The sequence below is a fragment of the Pituophis catenifer genome, unplaced genomic scaffold (assembly GCF_029215685.1).
Source record: "Pituophis catenifer annectens isolate HBS135680 unplaced genomic scaffold, rPitCat1.0.hap2 SCAF_1, whole genome shotgun sequence".
NCBI classification, from domain to species: Eukaryota; Metazoa; Chordata; class Lepidosauria; order Squamata; family Colubridae; genus Pituophis; species Pituophis catenifer.
This window is the reverse complement of record NW_027256881.1, coordinates 301978962-301995184: the sequence shown is the minus strand read 5'-3', so window position 1 is coordinate 301995184 and position 16223 is coordinate 301978962. Positions and strand designations below refer to the sequence as shown.

The 16223-nt window shown below is 35.2% G+C and overlaps 1 protein-coding gene across 1 annotated transcript in view; it reads left to right on the top strand.

Annotated features, from left to right (window-relative positions):
• The window catches only part of SEL1L (SEL1L adaptor subunit of SYVN1 ubiquitin ligase), a 38227-nt gene that overhangs the window by 11137 nt on the left and 10867 nt on the right, over positions 1 to 16223 (top strand). Inside the window, exons 4-15 of the mRNA XM_070941156.1 lie at positions 1055 to 1222; positions 2455 to 2560; positions 4143 to 4305; positions 5333 to 5386; positions 5474 to 5533; positions 5901 to 5982; positions 7162 to 7316; positions 10004 to 10060; positions 11708 to 11776; positions 13710 to 13787; positions 14605 to 14667; positions 15130 to 15217. Of these exons, the coding sequence (XP_070797257.1) occupies positions 1055 to 1222; positions 2455 to 2560; positions 4143 to 4305; positions 5333 to 5386; positions 5474 to 5533; positions 5901 to 5982; positions 7162 to 7316; positions 10004 to 10060; positions 11708 to 11776; positions 13710 to 13787; positions 14605 to 14667; positions 15130 to 15217 (1143 nt within the window). The remainder of the gene's footprint in view (positions 1 to 1054; positions 1223 to 2454; positions 2561 to 4142; positions 4306 to 5332; positions 5387 to 5473; positions 5534 to 5900; positions 5983 to 7161; positions 7317 to 10003; positions 10061 to 11707; positions 11777 to 13709; positions 13788 to 14604; positions 14668 to 15129; positions 15218 to 16223) is intronic.

Genomic DNA, 16223 nt, shown 5'->3' with positions numbered 1-16223 from the left:
GCTTGTGGAGATAAATCTCTGCAGATTATTTGGGGTTTACTACAGTGCATATAGTAGAGAAAGAATTACAGATAAGCTATTATTGTACTTACTTACCATATAAGTTTTATTTGACTATAAGCAGACAACCTTTATGATACGATAAGCATTTGCAATTTGAAATGTCCCAATAGATTTTAAGAATAAATGTTTCAAAAAGTTAAGACAAGGAACATCTGAAGTCCTTAATCATTATGAAACTTTTCACACATCTAATTATAACACTGAAAGAGAGCATGAAGTGATTCTTGCTCTCTTTCAATGCTGTATCATAGATGACTGAAGTTCTCTTCAAATGCCACGTCAAGTTGCATTTCCTAGTTTTATGTAAATTTCAGAATTGCATTTCAACTTGTAAAGAGATCATATTCTTCCCAAATCCTAATCTATTTTTAATTAAGTTTAAGGACTATAATAGTAAATTGTTACAGAAATATTGCAGCATTAAAATGAACATGGGAACTGTTATTAACAGATTTAAATAGATTCTACCTTAAATAATTGAATTAGATGATTTCATTGTGTTGATTTTATTTTCTCTTAATTATTTAGATTTTGTGAGTGTTGTGTTGGCTTCAGTTGTGGGATTCAAGTCATTTAACAACCAGTTCTCTGCCCTAATGATTTCTTCCAACAACCAGTTTGCCAAACTGCTCAGAAAGTTAACAACCGGTTCTCCCGAAGTGGTGCGAACTGGCTGAATCCCACCACTGGTTGGCTTTCATCTGTACAACATGGGGATAACTTTTCATACATTTGGTTCTTCTGTAGAGAATTTTCTGACTGGCAGAATTTTTGACAATTCATATGTGATTCTGTTATCTGTTTCAATTTCTTGTTCTGAATCTGCATATCCATTGTGATGAAAATGTTTATAAACTCCCTGAAATTCCTTGTTATATATATTTTACAAAGGAAAGCTATAAGAAATAAAATTATGTTAAAACTTACCAACAGTTGGTGACTTGATAAGCATTGTAACTTCAGGATGTTTCACATGGGTTGTTTGTTTTAGTTTTGACAGCTATTGGAGGAACTGCAGATGGCGAGTTATGTCGGTTCCCCTTTCTCTTTATGGAGAAGGAATACTCAGAATGTACTGCAGATGGGAGAGAAGATGGGAGACTATGGTGTGCCACAACCTATGACTACAAGACTGATCAAAAGTGGGGCTTTTGTGAAAGTAAGTATGGCTTTCCTAAGAAAAGCAGTTTTCTGACTTCGTGAATTTAAATTAATGGGTGTTATTCAGTAAGGGACAGATATAGATGAATGCGAAAAAATATGTTTGTACATTCTGATAGATGGATTTAAAGGGTCCATTGTTATAGAGATTCTGCATACTAACAGCATGGGAGCTGTTGCCAATACAAGTACTGCTTACAAGCGGATCTCCCAAAGGTATTTGCCAGGACCTAAAAACATATCTTTTATATTTTTGCAGGTGTTAAATTAAGCAGCTAAATGAAATAACACTCTTCTTTAGCCTAATGTTGTATATGTGGCTATTAACTCACCAGTCAATTTTTACTTTTTATATTTTAGAACTTTTAATACATTACTCATGAGCTTGGTTTTTCAGAGCAGAACTTAGGTTTAAAGTTCTGGTGCTGGCATTTAATACAGTTAAATTAATGCTTCAGGAAAAAAAGAGCAATATATGAGTAATTTGAATATGTGGATATTTTATCCACATGTTTATAAAGTTTTGGAAACTATAGAAGAATATCCTGAATAAACAATAAAGAAGTATTTCTGTTTTTACTTTCTTCATGATTTCAACTGCCAGTTCAGCTTTTTGCTTAAAATAATAACTCATATTAACTGGAACAATATATTTTCTATGCTGAAATACAAAACTCACTGATCACTGGAAAGATTTCTATCAATAGAGTTAATCAAAGCTTCATTTCCATTTATTTTAATTCTAAAAATGTAGCAGGTACACACAATGTTGAGTTTTGAAATCTGTCAGGTGTAAAATTTCATAAAATATTCTGCTTTCTATGCAAAAAACGTGTTTTGAGTATAAAATAGGATGGTTTGGACCTTGGGAAATGCTCCAAACAGCTCGTTTGGGGGGGAAAGTATGTTTTCATATTTTTTTACTCTGAAAATACTGCAGAATGCATTGCATATCCTTAATAACTGATATCAATGGGGTTTGCATAAATGCACAATGAAGACTGACTTCTAAGAATACCATCAAACTATGAGCCAGACATACTCTGGTTTGTTTTAATATATGATTGAGATTTTTTTTTCTTCTCAAAGCCTTTAGTGATTGCCACAGTATAACAAAAATGGCAAAACACAATAGTTTAACAAAAAAGCCTGAAATAAATGGTCTCAGAATAAAATGAGCAGCATTGTAGTGAGTATTAATTAGCTTTTTAAAAAAAATCTTTTTATTAGCTGAAGAGGAGTCTCATAAGAGAAGACAAATGCAGGAAGCAGAAGATGTTTACCAAACAGGGATGAAAATTCTTAATGAGAGCAGGAAGAAGGCCCAGAAGAAAGAGTGAGTTTTCTTCTTTGTTTAGCTCATATCTCCTTTTTGGATAGAAGGATATCAATAGTTTCTCCCAAATTCATCAAATTTATTTGGATTACAAATTCTGGGGATCAAACTAGCAAACTCAGAGCCCTGATACCTGTATGTTCAATATATGCAGTGACTGAGGAACCTCTAATGTGCTCCAAGGTTCTTTTACAAGAGGGTCCCCAACCTCTAGTACCGTGATGGTGAACCTATGGCACACATGCCACAGGTGGCACGCAAAGCCATATCTGTGGGCACGTGAGCTTTGCCCTAGCTCAGCTCCAGTGTGCATGCACGCGCTGGCCAGCTGATTTTTCGGGACTTCCGGAAGTCGAGAAACGGGCCATTTCAGGCCTCCGGAGGGCCTCCATGGGGGTGGGGAAGGCTGTTTTTGCCCTCTGCAGGTTCCTAGAAAGCCTATGGAACCTGGGGAGGGCAAAAAACGGGCCTTCCTGTCTCACCAGACGTTCAGAAACAGACTGTTTCCAGCCTCCAGAGGGCCTCCGGGGGAGTTGGGAAGGCCGTTTTCACCCTCCCCAGGCTCCAAGAAAGCCTCTGGAGCCTGGGGAGGGCGAAAAATGGGCCTACTGGGCCCACCGTGCCATTGCATGCCAAAAGTGGGGGGAATGCGGGGGGTTGTGTGCACATGCACTGGGCTCATTGAATTATGGGTGTGGGCACGTGTGCACATGACCCCCCACGCTCCCCCCACTTTTGGCACGCAACAGCAAAAAGGTTAGCCATCACTGCCCTAGTCCATGGATTGGTCCCTGTCTGCAGCCTGTTGGGAACCAGCCCATGCAAGCAGTGGGCGAGCACACAAAGCTCCATTTGTGCAAGTGGCGGATGCGCACGCGAAATCATCCCCACTCCCCTGATACTACTGCTGCTGGTCCATGAAGCTGGAAAAGTTGGGGACTACCGTTTTACAAGATATAGCTTATCAGATAAATGTTACCTATTAGGTTAAAACTTAAGGTAGAAGAATAGACAAGTGCCTATTTCTGTGAATCATTAAGCCACCATGATGTGACTTCCCTGCTCCCAAATTATTAGATTTGGTAGGCTCAGCACATATTTTTTGTCATAACCACCCCCTGCTAACAAACTGGAAAAAAAATAGCTTCAGTATTTCAATCCCACCCCAGCAATAAAAATGTTTGGCTTGATGTTTTGCTATTAATTTTCAGTATATGAGGACTTGTGTTTCAGTTATGACATTGCATTCATGTTTTACACTCTGTATTTACATGAGAGAAATGTGCTAACTTTTAGGGAAGAGATTTGAGATCTGTCCAAACTTGGATGTATCACCCAGAAACTTTCAAAAGTTTTTAGCAAGATATATATATGTAATAATAGACAAACATTATTAATACATAATGAGAGAATAATCATATTGATTAATCAAATGTTAAATGAAATCAGATTTGGGTTTTAACAATATTCATTCAAAGGACTCATGCAGCCATCAGCTGGAGAATTTGCACACCATCTACACAAGCATTTTTGGAACAGCATTAATGCTTAAAAGAACAACATGCATTTTTTCTTCTTTAAGGGCTTATCAGTATTTCTTGAGAGCCGCTGACATGAATCATACTAAGGCCATGGAAAGAGTGTCTTATACATTATTGTTTGGTGACTACTTGAAGCAAAATATTCAGTCAGCTAAAGAACTGTTTGAGAAACTGACTGAAGAAGGATCTCCTAAAGGTCAAACAGTATGTATAACTTTTTTCTCAGGGTCCACAGATCCGTCATTCTTGTTGTGAAAAGTTCGGGGGGGTGGGGAGGAGATTGTATATAATTGAAAAGTATGCTCCCTTTTTAAACCATATTTATCTATATACAATTATATTAATTAACTTACAGATACTAAGTCTAAAGGAACAATAAGGGAACAAACCAATTTCATATGTTATACTTCCAACAGTGAGATTGAGAGCTAGCCCCTTTTAAACATTTTCTATTTTTAATAAACATGTTGAATGTTGCATTCTTTTTATTTTAAGATTATACAAAATTGAGCCTATTATTCTTAGACATTGATCTGTTAATATAATAATATATAATAATATATAATAACTCCCAACATTTTATCCAAGAATTGGGAGACAAAAAACTAATATTAGCCTTGCAATATACTTTATTAAAAAAGACTGTCGATCTAAAATCATCCAAAACACATTCTAATACAATATGGGCAATAATTTAAACATTTCAGATACTGCTAATGTTTCTGGATAAAATTGAAATCAAGCAGCCCAGAGTCATTAAGAGTCCGATTCCATACAGATTTAATAAATAATAAATTATTATCATCATCTCATAAAACAGAATCTCATATATCTTCAGGAAAAATTCTCATACTATGCCCAGGTGTGTCTAAACACTCATGTCTGTGTTTTAAATTCATGTTGGCTATTCTATTACTGTTGCTATTTTGTGTTAAATTTTCTGCACCTGTGTCAAAACAAAACCCATCATGGAGCCTTCTGTGGTGGGTTTTTTTCTTTTAAAAAAAATCCCACAGGAATTATTTGTGTGGCATTTGTTATGGGCTTCTCCATCATCATTGCAGCGCACACACTATGACTAAAAAAGGTCAGATGGAGTGGTTTCCTCTGAATTGTGTGGTGGTACTTGTTCACTTTTTATAAGAGATGTCTGGATATTTAATTTGGATTCTGAAAACATACCTAATCAAAGTAATCTTGTAAAAATGCTAGTTTTTAATGTTTTTTTCAGGCCCTTGGATTTCTATATGCTTCCGGTCTTGGTGTTGATTCCAGCCAGGCGAAGGTAATGCAAAGCCATCATCTTTTGTCTGTTTCTGTTAGTATGCCATTGAAAACAATTGAATTAATTAGCTGCACTTTGTTTTTGTAGGCATTAGTTTATTATACTTTCGGTGCTCTTGGAGGAAATTTAATAGCGCATATGATTTTGGTAAGTAGAGCTTTCTCAACCATACAAATAATGACATAAAACAGCGAAATCCTAATAACAATCTTATCTTCTAGTTTTTATGACTATGTTTTGTTCTTATTGAGAATTTATCCCAATGAACACAGAAATTTACTTTGAAGAGATAAATTTATTAATTTGCTTTTAGAAAGGAACATTGTAATTGTAATTTTATGTATAAGGTTTTGGATTTGCTCAGTTTTATTGTTTTTACTTATTGCATTTTATCCTGAAGTTCATTGAAACAGAAGTTGTCAATGATTTAACAAAAACACGTTATGTCTGTTTTGAATATTTTCAAATGTAAGACAGCGGTACTTGCTTTATGACAGTAGTTGTTTCTTTCCAGGGCTATCGGTACTGGGCTGGAATAGGTGTTCTTCAGAGCTGTGAATCTGCACTTACGCATTATCGCCTAGTAGCTAACCATGGTATGTACATGTATTTATATACATCAGTAGATGGAGAGATAAATCTATGCATTTCCATTAGCTGACATATAAACAGGATAATTTTGTGTCATTAAACTGGAGTAGTTCATTCCCTTTAAATAGAAATGTGGTTGGTAATATAGATTATATGATGGCTAGTAACCAACTAATGCTAAAAGCAAAGCTTGGAATCTGATGTTTGTTTCAATTGACATAAGTTTTGTCACAAGATCTAGAAGGGAAACATTTCAATATGAAATGTTCAATAAAAGAGCTGAGGTGGCACAGTGGTTAGAGTGCAGTACTGCAGCTACTTCAGCTGACTGCTAGTTCAGCAGATCAGCAGATCAAATCTCACCGGCTCAGCCTTCCATCCTTCCGAGGTGGGTAAAATGAGGACCCAGATTGTTAGGGGGCAATATGTTATTTAGTATACTGTCTTTGGTGTAAGCCGCCCAGAGTCCTCGGAGAGTGGGCGGCATAGAAATATGACTGCTAAAATAAATAAAATATCCCTTGCATGGTGTAAATTTGCTCTGGAACATTCAGATATCTTGTAGTATATTTGGAGAAGAGATGGGGGGAAATCTTAAGCAAATAGAATTGTGCTATTGTATTATTTCATTTTCCACAAGAAATAATAGAATTGCAAGCATATAATGAATGTTTTTCTTTGGTACAATATTATCTTAATTAGATGTTTCAAATTTACTTGTTATTTTTGCAATACTGGGTATTATTCTTGCTTGAAATAATTGGTTCTGTTTAACCCTCTTATTAGGAGACCTAGCTGGCACCACAAATATTTGTATAAAGAAATAGAAAGCAGAACCTCTTCACACTTATTAAATTAGTTGTCTCATGCTAGTGTTGTGTCTATCACCCCCCCCCCAAATTTAATTTACAAATCCCTAAAACATTTTTCTTCGTGGAAATTATCCATAATTTGGAGGTAATCTTGAGGGGCTCCCTTTTCATCTTGTAGCAACTTCTGTATCACATGACACAATAAAAGACATAAGTTTGCTTATAAATATGTATGTCTCAGTTATTTAATGGGCATTTAGAACAGGTGAAGATTCCTTTTAGTAATTCAGTGGATGAAAAATATGATATGCACTAGACCTTGAATTATATAAGGATAAAATTAAATGTTTCTACCCTGTTCTTTCTCCCTAGTGGCTAGTGATATCTCTCTTACTGGAGGCACAGTGGTTCAGAGAATTCGTCTGCCGGATGAAATAGAAAATCCAGGAATGGCAAGTGGAATGTTGGAGGAAGATTTAATACAATACTATCAGTTCTTAGCTGAAAAAGGAGATGTTCAAGCACAGGTAATTTAACTGGCAAACTAAGAGGGCAAAGAGAAAAGTTAGTTAGGGAGCTCCATTGAGACTTGAGTGAACAGGAATAGGGAATTTGGCCAGTTTTTGGAGTTGAATAGCTTCACAGAAGAAGGCTTCTTTGCCTAATTAGATAAAAGTTTCATTCTTTCAATTGCATTGTGTTTGTTTGCTTGCTTAACTGAGGGGTGAGACAGTTGCAGCCGATTTTTGATTAGCTAGCGGGTGAAGGTACATTCTTGCAGTTTAGTCTCTGGAAACAGAGAAGAGGCACTTGAAAGTTTACAACTGGACCAGACAAAGAGAAGGAAAAGCAAAAATGGGAATGCAACTGAAGACAGTAGAGAGGAGCACACTGACTGCCCATCTCCAGAAACAAAACAAGTAGTTCTCGACTTACAATCACAATTGAGCCCAATTTTTTTATTGCTAAGTGAGACAGTTGTTAAGTAAATTTTGCCCCATTTCACAATCTTTCTTGCCACAGCTGTTAAGTGTATTGCTGCAGTTGTTAAGTTAGCAACATGGTTGTTAAGTGAATCTGGCTTCCTCACTGATTTTGTCAAAAGGTCACAAAAATGTGATCACATGACCCCAGGACACTGCAACTATCATAAATTCATGCCAGTTGCCAAGCATCTGAATTTTGATAATGTGACCATGGAGATGGTGCAACAGTGATAAATGTGAAACATGGTCATAAGTCGCTTTTTTCAGTGCCTTTGTATCTTTGAACAGTCACTAAATGAACTGTTGTAAAACGAGGGCTACCTGTATTTGTTTGTTGATACGTTAAATTTATTTGCCCCCTATCACCATGGGACTACTGTAGGCAGCCATCAACATAAAAATAGAGAAATGAAAAGAAGGGTAAGTGTAACAGTAACAATATAGTGACACAACAAAATAAACAATGAAACACAGTAATATGAGATTAAAAGTTGGGCAGGGACAAGCAGGGAATGCAGGAGGAAAGGAGGGGTTTGCTATCAATCTAATATCCACCTCCAGTGTGATACTCCCCCATTGGGTCCCCTGGCCAAATGGCAGAGCCAGGTCTTCGGGATGTTGTGGAAGAAGAGAAAGGTGGGAGCAGATCTCACCCATGGGAGGGGTGGATAGGATGTTCCAGAGGGCAGGTGCTACAGCAAAGAAGGCTCTTCTGGATCCAACAGCCAAGCTTTCACTGATAGGACCCGTGGTAGGCCCTCTCTGTCAGCACGAGTGGAGCGATCCTGATCTAGCAGGATGAGATAGTTCTTCAGGTAACCTGGAATTTAATAAACAGGGCTGTTCTTAAAATTAGCAAAGTTATTTACTGAGAGAATGATGCAAGTAATCACATCAAACTAAAGGTCTTGAAAATAATAGGGTATGTGTTAGTTACGCAGGATAGTGATGCTGATAAGACATTCAAGAATAACAACATGAAGTTTTTTCCCCAAGGTTGTGCTATTTAGATGGTCTGTTTGCCATATTTGTTGGAAATAGTGAGAGTTTATTAGGAAGCGAGTTAGGGAATGCTCAACTATACTCTTTAGGTATAACATTTTTTAAAGGAGCTTTTTAAAGAATGCAAGTTCCTCCAAGGTTTTTAAAAAGGCAGCTTGGTTGGTTATAGAGCATACTATATTTTCAAAACATGATGGAGTCAAATTTTATGTAAAGCTGGGAGAATATTTTCCTTTCCTTTCTACAAAATGCTAAGAATACTTCTATGAGTCATTTCGATTTAGATTGCGCTAAAAGTAATTTGCACATTCTCTGTCCTGAAACTTAATACATTGAGCTGTGGTTCCATGACATTATTTTACACAAGCTAGCAAAGGCATACTTTGCTAGCTTGTGTAAAATAATCAATACTTCAGAACACTGTAATGAGCAATATCTTACAAAATACTATTAGACAGCTCTCATGATAACCATGATTTGTTATTGCCCATCAGCTTGTGATTACTTTTGGAGTACAGAGTGTTGCCTTTTTCTCATTGCCCATCTTTTCTTGTTTTGGATTGTTATAAAAAACTGGTGTAAATCAATGTTACTCAGCAGAAAACGATGTTTGGGATAAATGTAAAGAAAACCTTATTTTTTCTGATTAGTTTTCAATATGCAGGATGTAATTTCATGTGGATGCATGGCTCTGCTGTTCTTTGGATGTGAGTGGGAAATGTTCTTCATTACACTGGAAGGTCATGTAGTGCTTTTGGGCAACTTAAGGCAGTTGTATCTTTTCTTCCAATCGTGTGGCTGCCTGCCATAGTTATAGTACAGTTCAGGAAAAAAAAGATGCATTTGGTGACAAGTGCCTCATGAGCAGTCCGATGTGTTCTAAACCACCCTTTTTCTTTAGAAACTGCACATCCCAATTAACAATCTGAGGAGATAGAGCCTAGGCTGATATGTATTTATTACATTTATTTGCCACCTGACAGTGTCAAACCTTGTCTCCATTAGTTTCTATAAAACCTAGCATGGAGTGCTTGTAGGTATCTCATCAATTCTGAGGTGAATTGCTATTTTTTTAAAATTGCAGCAGGGCAATTTTTCTTTAAAACATTGCCTTGACCTCTTTTTTTGGAGGTTGTCCCTTTAGTGTGTGCGTTCTAATACTCTTTTCCTTCGGAGTACGCTTTCTTGATAGGAAATTGAATAACATGTTTCAATTACTATTGCAGGTAGGGCTTGGACAATTGCACCTTCATGGAGGAAGAGGAGTAGAGCAAAATCATCAGGTATCTGTAGGGCAATACATAAGATGTTGGTACATTTAACTTGTAAAATGAAACTGGAATTGAGAAGCTATTTATTGCAATAGCTGTCATCTTAGCATAACAGTAGAGCTCTAGAGTCTAGGAGGTATTTCAGTGTTTAGGGTGGCCAATGCACAAGGAGCCTAATTCCAGTTAGTTACAAATGTCTTCTATTATGTAGTTCATACCTGACATTGGTCTGTATGCATTTACTGCAGCTCACAAATACATCCCATCTTGCCTGTTGAAACTTGTTCTGCATGGATGTATGTTGAAAAGTTTATGTAGAAAGGTAGAAGATGCTGTTCACTTGCTTGAATAAGCAGCTAATGTTATTAATAATGCTGTTTTCTTCATGTAAGAGAAGAAATTGTTTAATTCAATTTTGATATTAAATAAGGAAGCATAGACTATGCCTGTGGTGAGAAACTTAATAAATAAATTATACATTAAGTAAAGAAGTGTTTCTCAACCTTGGAACTTTAAGATACATGCACCTTAAATCCCAGAATTCTGGAAGTTGAAAATTACATGTCTTAAAGTTGTCAATTTGACAAATGCTACTGGAATGATGCAATTAAAATCGCAGTAATGCAACTAAAATAAACCAAGGTATTTTTAAAATATAATACAGTTCTAAGATAACTTTAAATATATTCTTTAATATAACAATTCTATTAAATTTATTTATTATAAACTTACTATAGCTAATAATAAAGCAAACAAGTTCTTGTCAGCTTTCATTCCCTTTGCAGTGCTAGTTTACTAATAGGAATTGCTTATATGGAAGAACATTTAAAAATAATACCTCTGAAATAGAATAGCACCTTCTTGTTCCTCCACATCCTTCATTCTCATAATGTGTGGACCAGGCCGCCTACTATGATACCAAGGGTTCATAAAGTCACAATGTAAAAAGATATACTAGTCATAATAAGTATTTATACCCTTTAGCTAATTAAAAGGAAGGTATAATAGTCATAATAAGTATTTATACCTTTCAGCTAATTAAAAGGAAGATTTCTCAAGTTCTCAAGTCATGTTTTTGATGGATCAAAAATTGTGCCTTGAAGCTATGTCTACTTGGAATTAAGCACTATTTATCACAGTGGAATTGCTTTCAAATAAACAAGGGTATGGTTAGGCTATCAAACAAATGATACTTCCCTAGCATGCAGAAAGCGAAACAATTGTTGAATTTGCATATTTTAGTATATTCAGTTATATAAAACTGGTATATCTATTGCTCATATTCATAATGCAGATTATTAAAAAAATTGAATGAATGTCAGATGTTATATTAAAAAATTATTGTCACATACAGTGGGGCAAAAAAGTATTTAGTCAGCCACCAATTGTGTAAGTTCTCCCACAAACTATTGAGATGAACTTTTGATATTGACCAAATACTTACTTTCCACCATAATTTGCAAATAAATTCTTTCCAAATCAGACAATGTGATTGTCTGGATATGTTTTCTCATTTTGTCTCTCATAGTTGAGGTCTACCTATGATGACAATTACAGGCCTCTCTCATCTTTTTAAGTGCGAGAACTTGCACAATTGGTGGCTGTCTAAATACTTTTTTGCCCCACTGTATTTATATTTCTACTCTTTTTCTTCTCCAGAGAGCTTTTGAATACTTCAACCAAGCAGCAAATGCTGGCAACTCACATGCAATGGCATTTTTGGGGAAGGTAAGGCACAATTGTCTTTGAGCTGTGTATTTGGAAATTACCTTTTGATTACTACTATAGTTAGAGGATATATTGTTGTAGAAAATAAGAGATAGCTAAATGTCAGTCAGATTGTCTATTTAAATGTTCTTCTGAAAAGCAGTATCTGACATTACAACTTCAATAGAGAATGAAACCTTCCTAGGCTAGTCTAGGAATTAGCTTTAGCTGCCATAAACATACAAAGTCCAAATAAACCAAACTAAAAGAATTACAAATTACAAATCCTATCTGTCCTAACTGTGCCACATAAATTACTCTTCAGATGATAGTCAAGATCCCTCTGCAAAAGTAAATCACGTTAAACTCTGCACTTAAGTTTATCAAACTTCAGATATAATGGACAAAACCAGATATGATGGACAAAATCTATGCAGTAGATTTCTATACTTAACCCACATTCACTGTTTTATGTATGCATAAATTTCCCATTTATGTAATGAGAGTATGAAATAGAGGAAACCAACCTTTTATCTCTTAACTTTTCACAATTTTCCTGCCTAATCTAGGCTCTCGGTTTGGGATGGAGATATCAGTGTTGTTATTGCTTCTGATCAGTGCGTAATTCCTTTTAGAAACAGAAACCTTGAAAAGTAAGCTGACCTTCATGTCAAGCTCAAATTGTAGAGGCTTCATAGTCACCTTCAAATAGTTTTCTTGACAACAATACAGAAATAGTTCACAAGTCGTTCAGGGATTTCTTTTCAATGCTTCTATGAATGGTCTGCAGCCCTTATGTTTCCCTCATAGTCTTCCTTCCAAATATCAATTAGGTCTGCTTCTACTGAGTTTTTCGGGATTAGTGAGGTTATCTAAACCAATTAAGGTGTTCAGACCACTAGATGAGTATGTCCCACAGAGAACACGACTAACTTCTCAAACAACCACCATTGGGGTAGGAAGTACTGTGTCTGCTAAGCTTACTTTCCTTTAATGACTCTGATACACTTAATTTTATTCATAATTTTTTTTAGACTCTAAAAGAGGATTGAGAGAATTACTTTATTTAGAAAAAGACTACTAATTTAGCCGTAGGAGTCAATTTTGTGGTGTTATTATGGTAGAAACCTTCACTCTTTGAAGGTTTTTAATGTATTTATCAAAAAGTCACACTTTGTCGAATTGTAATTAGACAATTTTTCTGGACAAAATCTGACATAAATGCTTCCCTCCATAGTATTTTCAACCACTTCCCAAAAGTTGAGATTTACCTAGGTACATCTGATTATTGGATACTTTCTTGTACTAAATTGAGAGATGAATATTGCACATTTATTGTAGAATTCTATTAGTTTGATGAAACATGTTCAGAATTACAGCTTAAAATATCAATGGTCGCTTTAAGAACTGCAGGAAAGTGTCCATAGATATAGAGATGCTGTTTTTTCTGCACTCTAGTTTGTGAAGCATGGGTTGAAAGGAGATTTTTCTTCCTTCCCTTTCTTTTTTAATGGACCCTTCGGGCTACACTTTTTTTTTTCCTCTGTCACAAAATAAAAGTTGTTAGACAAGGAAAACCAATCCTAGAGGCAAATCTGAATCATGCAAATCTTGCTTCCAGAATGAGAAAGGAATATTAGTCCATTATTGGATGTCTCCATTAGATCAAGCCAAAAGGAACCTTGGCAGAAAGGACAATAGGCTATTCTTTCTCTCAAAGGAAGAATCTTTCTTCTAAGATCCTGTTATGATACATACATTGATCAACTAAAACAAATTTTACAAAATTGTTTTACATTTAAACAACTTTTAAATGAAATTATTATGTTTTTTATTAATCTCAGTATAATTAAAAGAGTTCTGCATTAAATTGGCCAGATCTTATGCCAAAAAAATAAATATTTTTTTCTAAAATTAGACTCTTAATAACTTTCAGTTACATTTGTTTTTATAGATGTATTCAGAAGGAAGTGATATTGTACCTCAAAGCAATGAAACAGCCCTACAGTACTTTAAGAAAGCTGCTGACATGGTAGGTTGCTGAACTTGGTTCTTGGTTACAAGAACTCATATATATACGGTACAACTGTATCTTTGGAAGCCAATCATTTTGAAACTAAGTGTTCTACACACAACAAATACATATATATTTGTTTTTGAGGAAAATTACTGTTCTGATATATTCAGAAAATCCAGATAAAAAGTGCATTTTTAAAAAATCACAAATGTTCAGTATTCTCCATTTATAACCTTCCACATTAATAACTAAAACGGGTAAGTGGTTTCTCCTGTTGTCTTCCCACGATGATTACCCATACTTGTAAGACATATGTGAGTGACCACTTCGTGGTGTCTGTCATTTTTCCCACACGATATAATTTATATGTGCAAGTCTGATTATTTTCTTCAAGGCTTTATGTTCAATTTGTTCTGATATACTATTTTAATTAGAGTTGTAATACTGCACATTTGGTATAAAGATTAGGACAATTTAGTAATGAAGTGAACAAAATAGAGAATGTTTGTTTTCAACTCAGGACAAAACTGCCCCATTGATTCAGTATCTTGCATATTTTATGTTTTATACGGAACAAAACTCAAAACATTTCATGAATCCAACCTCAGGGAGCTTGGACCAGTTTTTGAAACAGTTTTAAATTTCCCACTGCAATGCCTGGGAGAGGAGTTGTCAGTCTGACAAATATACATTAAAATAAAACTTAGGAAACATGACCATTTTGTTTTGAATTTAAAAAGTTCTTTTCAGGATTGGAATATTTGCTTCCCATTTTATCTCTTTACAAGTTACTGGTTTTGAATTAGATTTTAATCACAGTCTTGTATTTCAGGGCAATCCAGTAGGACAGAGTGGTCTGGGAATGGCTTATTTATATGGAAGAGGTGTTCCAGTGGTAAGTCTTCTTAGGAAAATGGGAGTAACAACTCTATTTAAAAAAGAGGAGGTTGCTTTTCCAATATTAGAATCGTATTGTTTATATAGCCTTTTATATTGCACTTACATGGATAAAAAGGAAAATACCATTTGAAATGGAAATTAGAAAAAATATACTTTTAGGTGGTGGAAATGTTCAGGTAAACAACTCCAAGTATAAGAGGTAGCAGAGAAGAAATGCATCGAAGAACATTTTTTATGTTTGAGAGTGGCAGAGTTGGCAGAATGAACGACATAGGATCAAATGAAGTGTAAGAAAAAGGAAGCTATGGAATGCACAGTCAGATTCATATTTTACTCATTATCACTTAAAAGCATCATATATATATTCACATTAAAACATAATAAAAAAGATTTAAGACTGCAATGAAGATTTTTAGTGTAGAACCCTGACTGATCCTCCATCATCTGTGTCCTTTAGAACTATGAGCTGGCCCTGAAATACTTCCAGAAGGCAGCAGAGCAAGGATGGGTCGATGGACAGCTTCAGCTGGGCTCCATGTACTATAGTAAGAGACTTTTTCTGATATTCAGAATTTACATTTTGGAACTGGATATGTCATTTTCTTCTAGGAAAATGTTGGAAGTAATTGAATAATTGAGACTCTGGTTTATAAAAGAAACATTTTTAATTTTCACCTCATAAAAATAGTCCATAAATTAGGTTATTAACCTTTAAAGCATGTCATTTTAAAAAGTGTCATTGTTGAATCAGTTTCTTTTGCCTGCATATTATTGATCTTTTAACATGAATCCTTAAACAATGTTAAATAACAGACCAGAGTGTATCTCTGTTTCATAGCTGGAAAAATAAATATAATAGTGTATGGCTAGTTGGGGTTATTATATATTATTTTATTTCTGCCTAATAAATGAAATTCTTTGGACAGATTATGAAGTTAATAAAGATATTAAGAATAAAACTCATTTCATAAATAACATGGGAAATTTATTATAAAGCAAATGGAAGCCATATTTTCATAGACTGAAATTGATATGTTCTTTTATTTGGTGACCTAGTCTTTCTTTCTGGCTTTTGATTATATTGATCCAGGAAGTGGATCAGGAAACTGAGCTCTTTTAAGTTGGGCTATATGTTAGGACACCAAATATAATGTATCAAGCAGAAAGCAAGATTTCAAGTTTGCATTAAACTCACTACTCTAAATTATAGGAAACTGAATGGTTCGTAAGTTCATTTAGTATTATGTATTTTAATTTCACAATTCAGACTGAACTGGTGAATCTTATTACTGTCAACTAAGTGAAATAGCAACATAGATGAAATTTAGAGAGTGTACAGATCAAAGGACATAAATTATGAGCCGAGGTGGCACAGTGGTTAGGGTGCAGTACTGCAACTACTTCAGCTGACTGCTAGTTCAGCAGATCAGAGGATCAAATCTCACCGGCTCAAGTTGACTCAACCTTCCATTCTTCCGAGGTGGGTAAAATGAGGACCCAGATTGTTAGGGGGCAATATGCTATTTAGTATACTGTCTTTGGTGTAAGCCG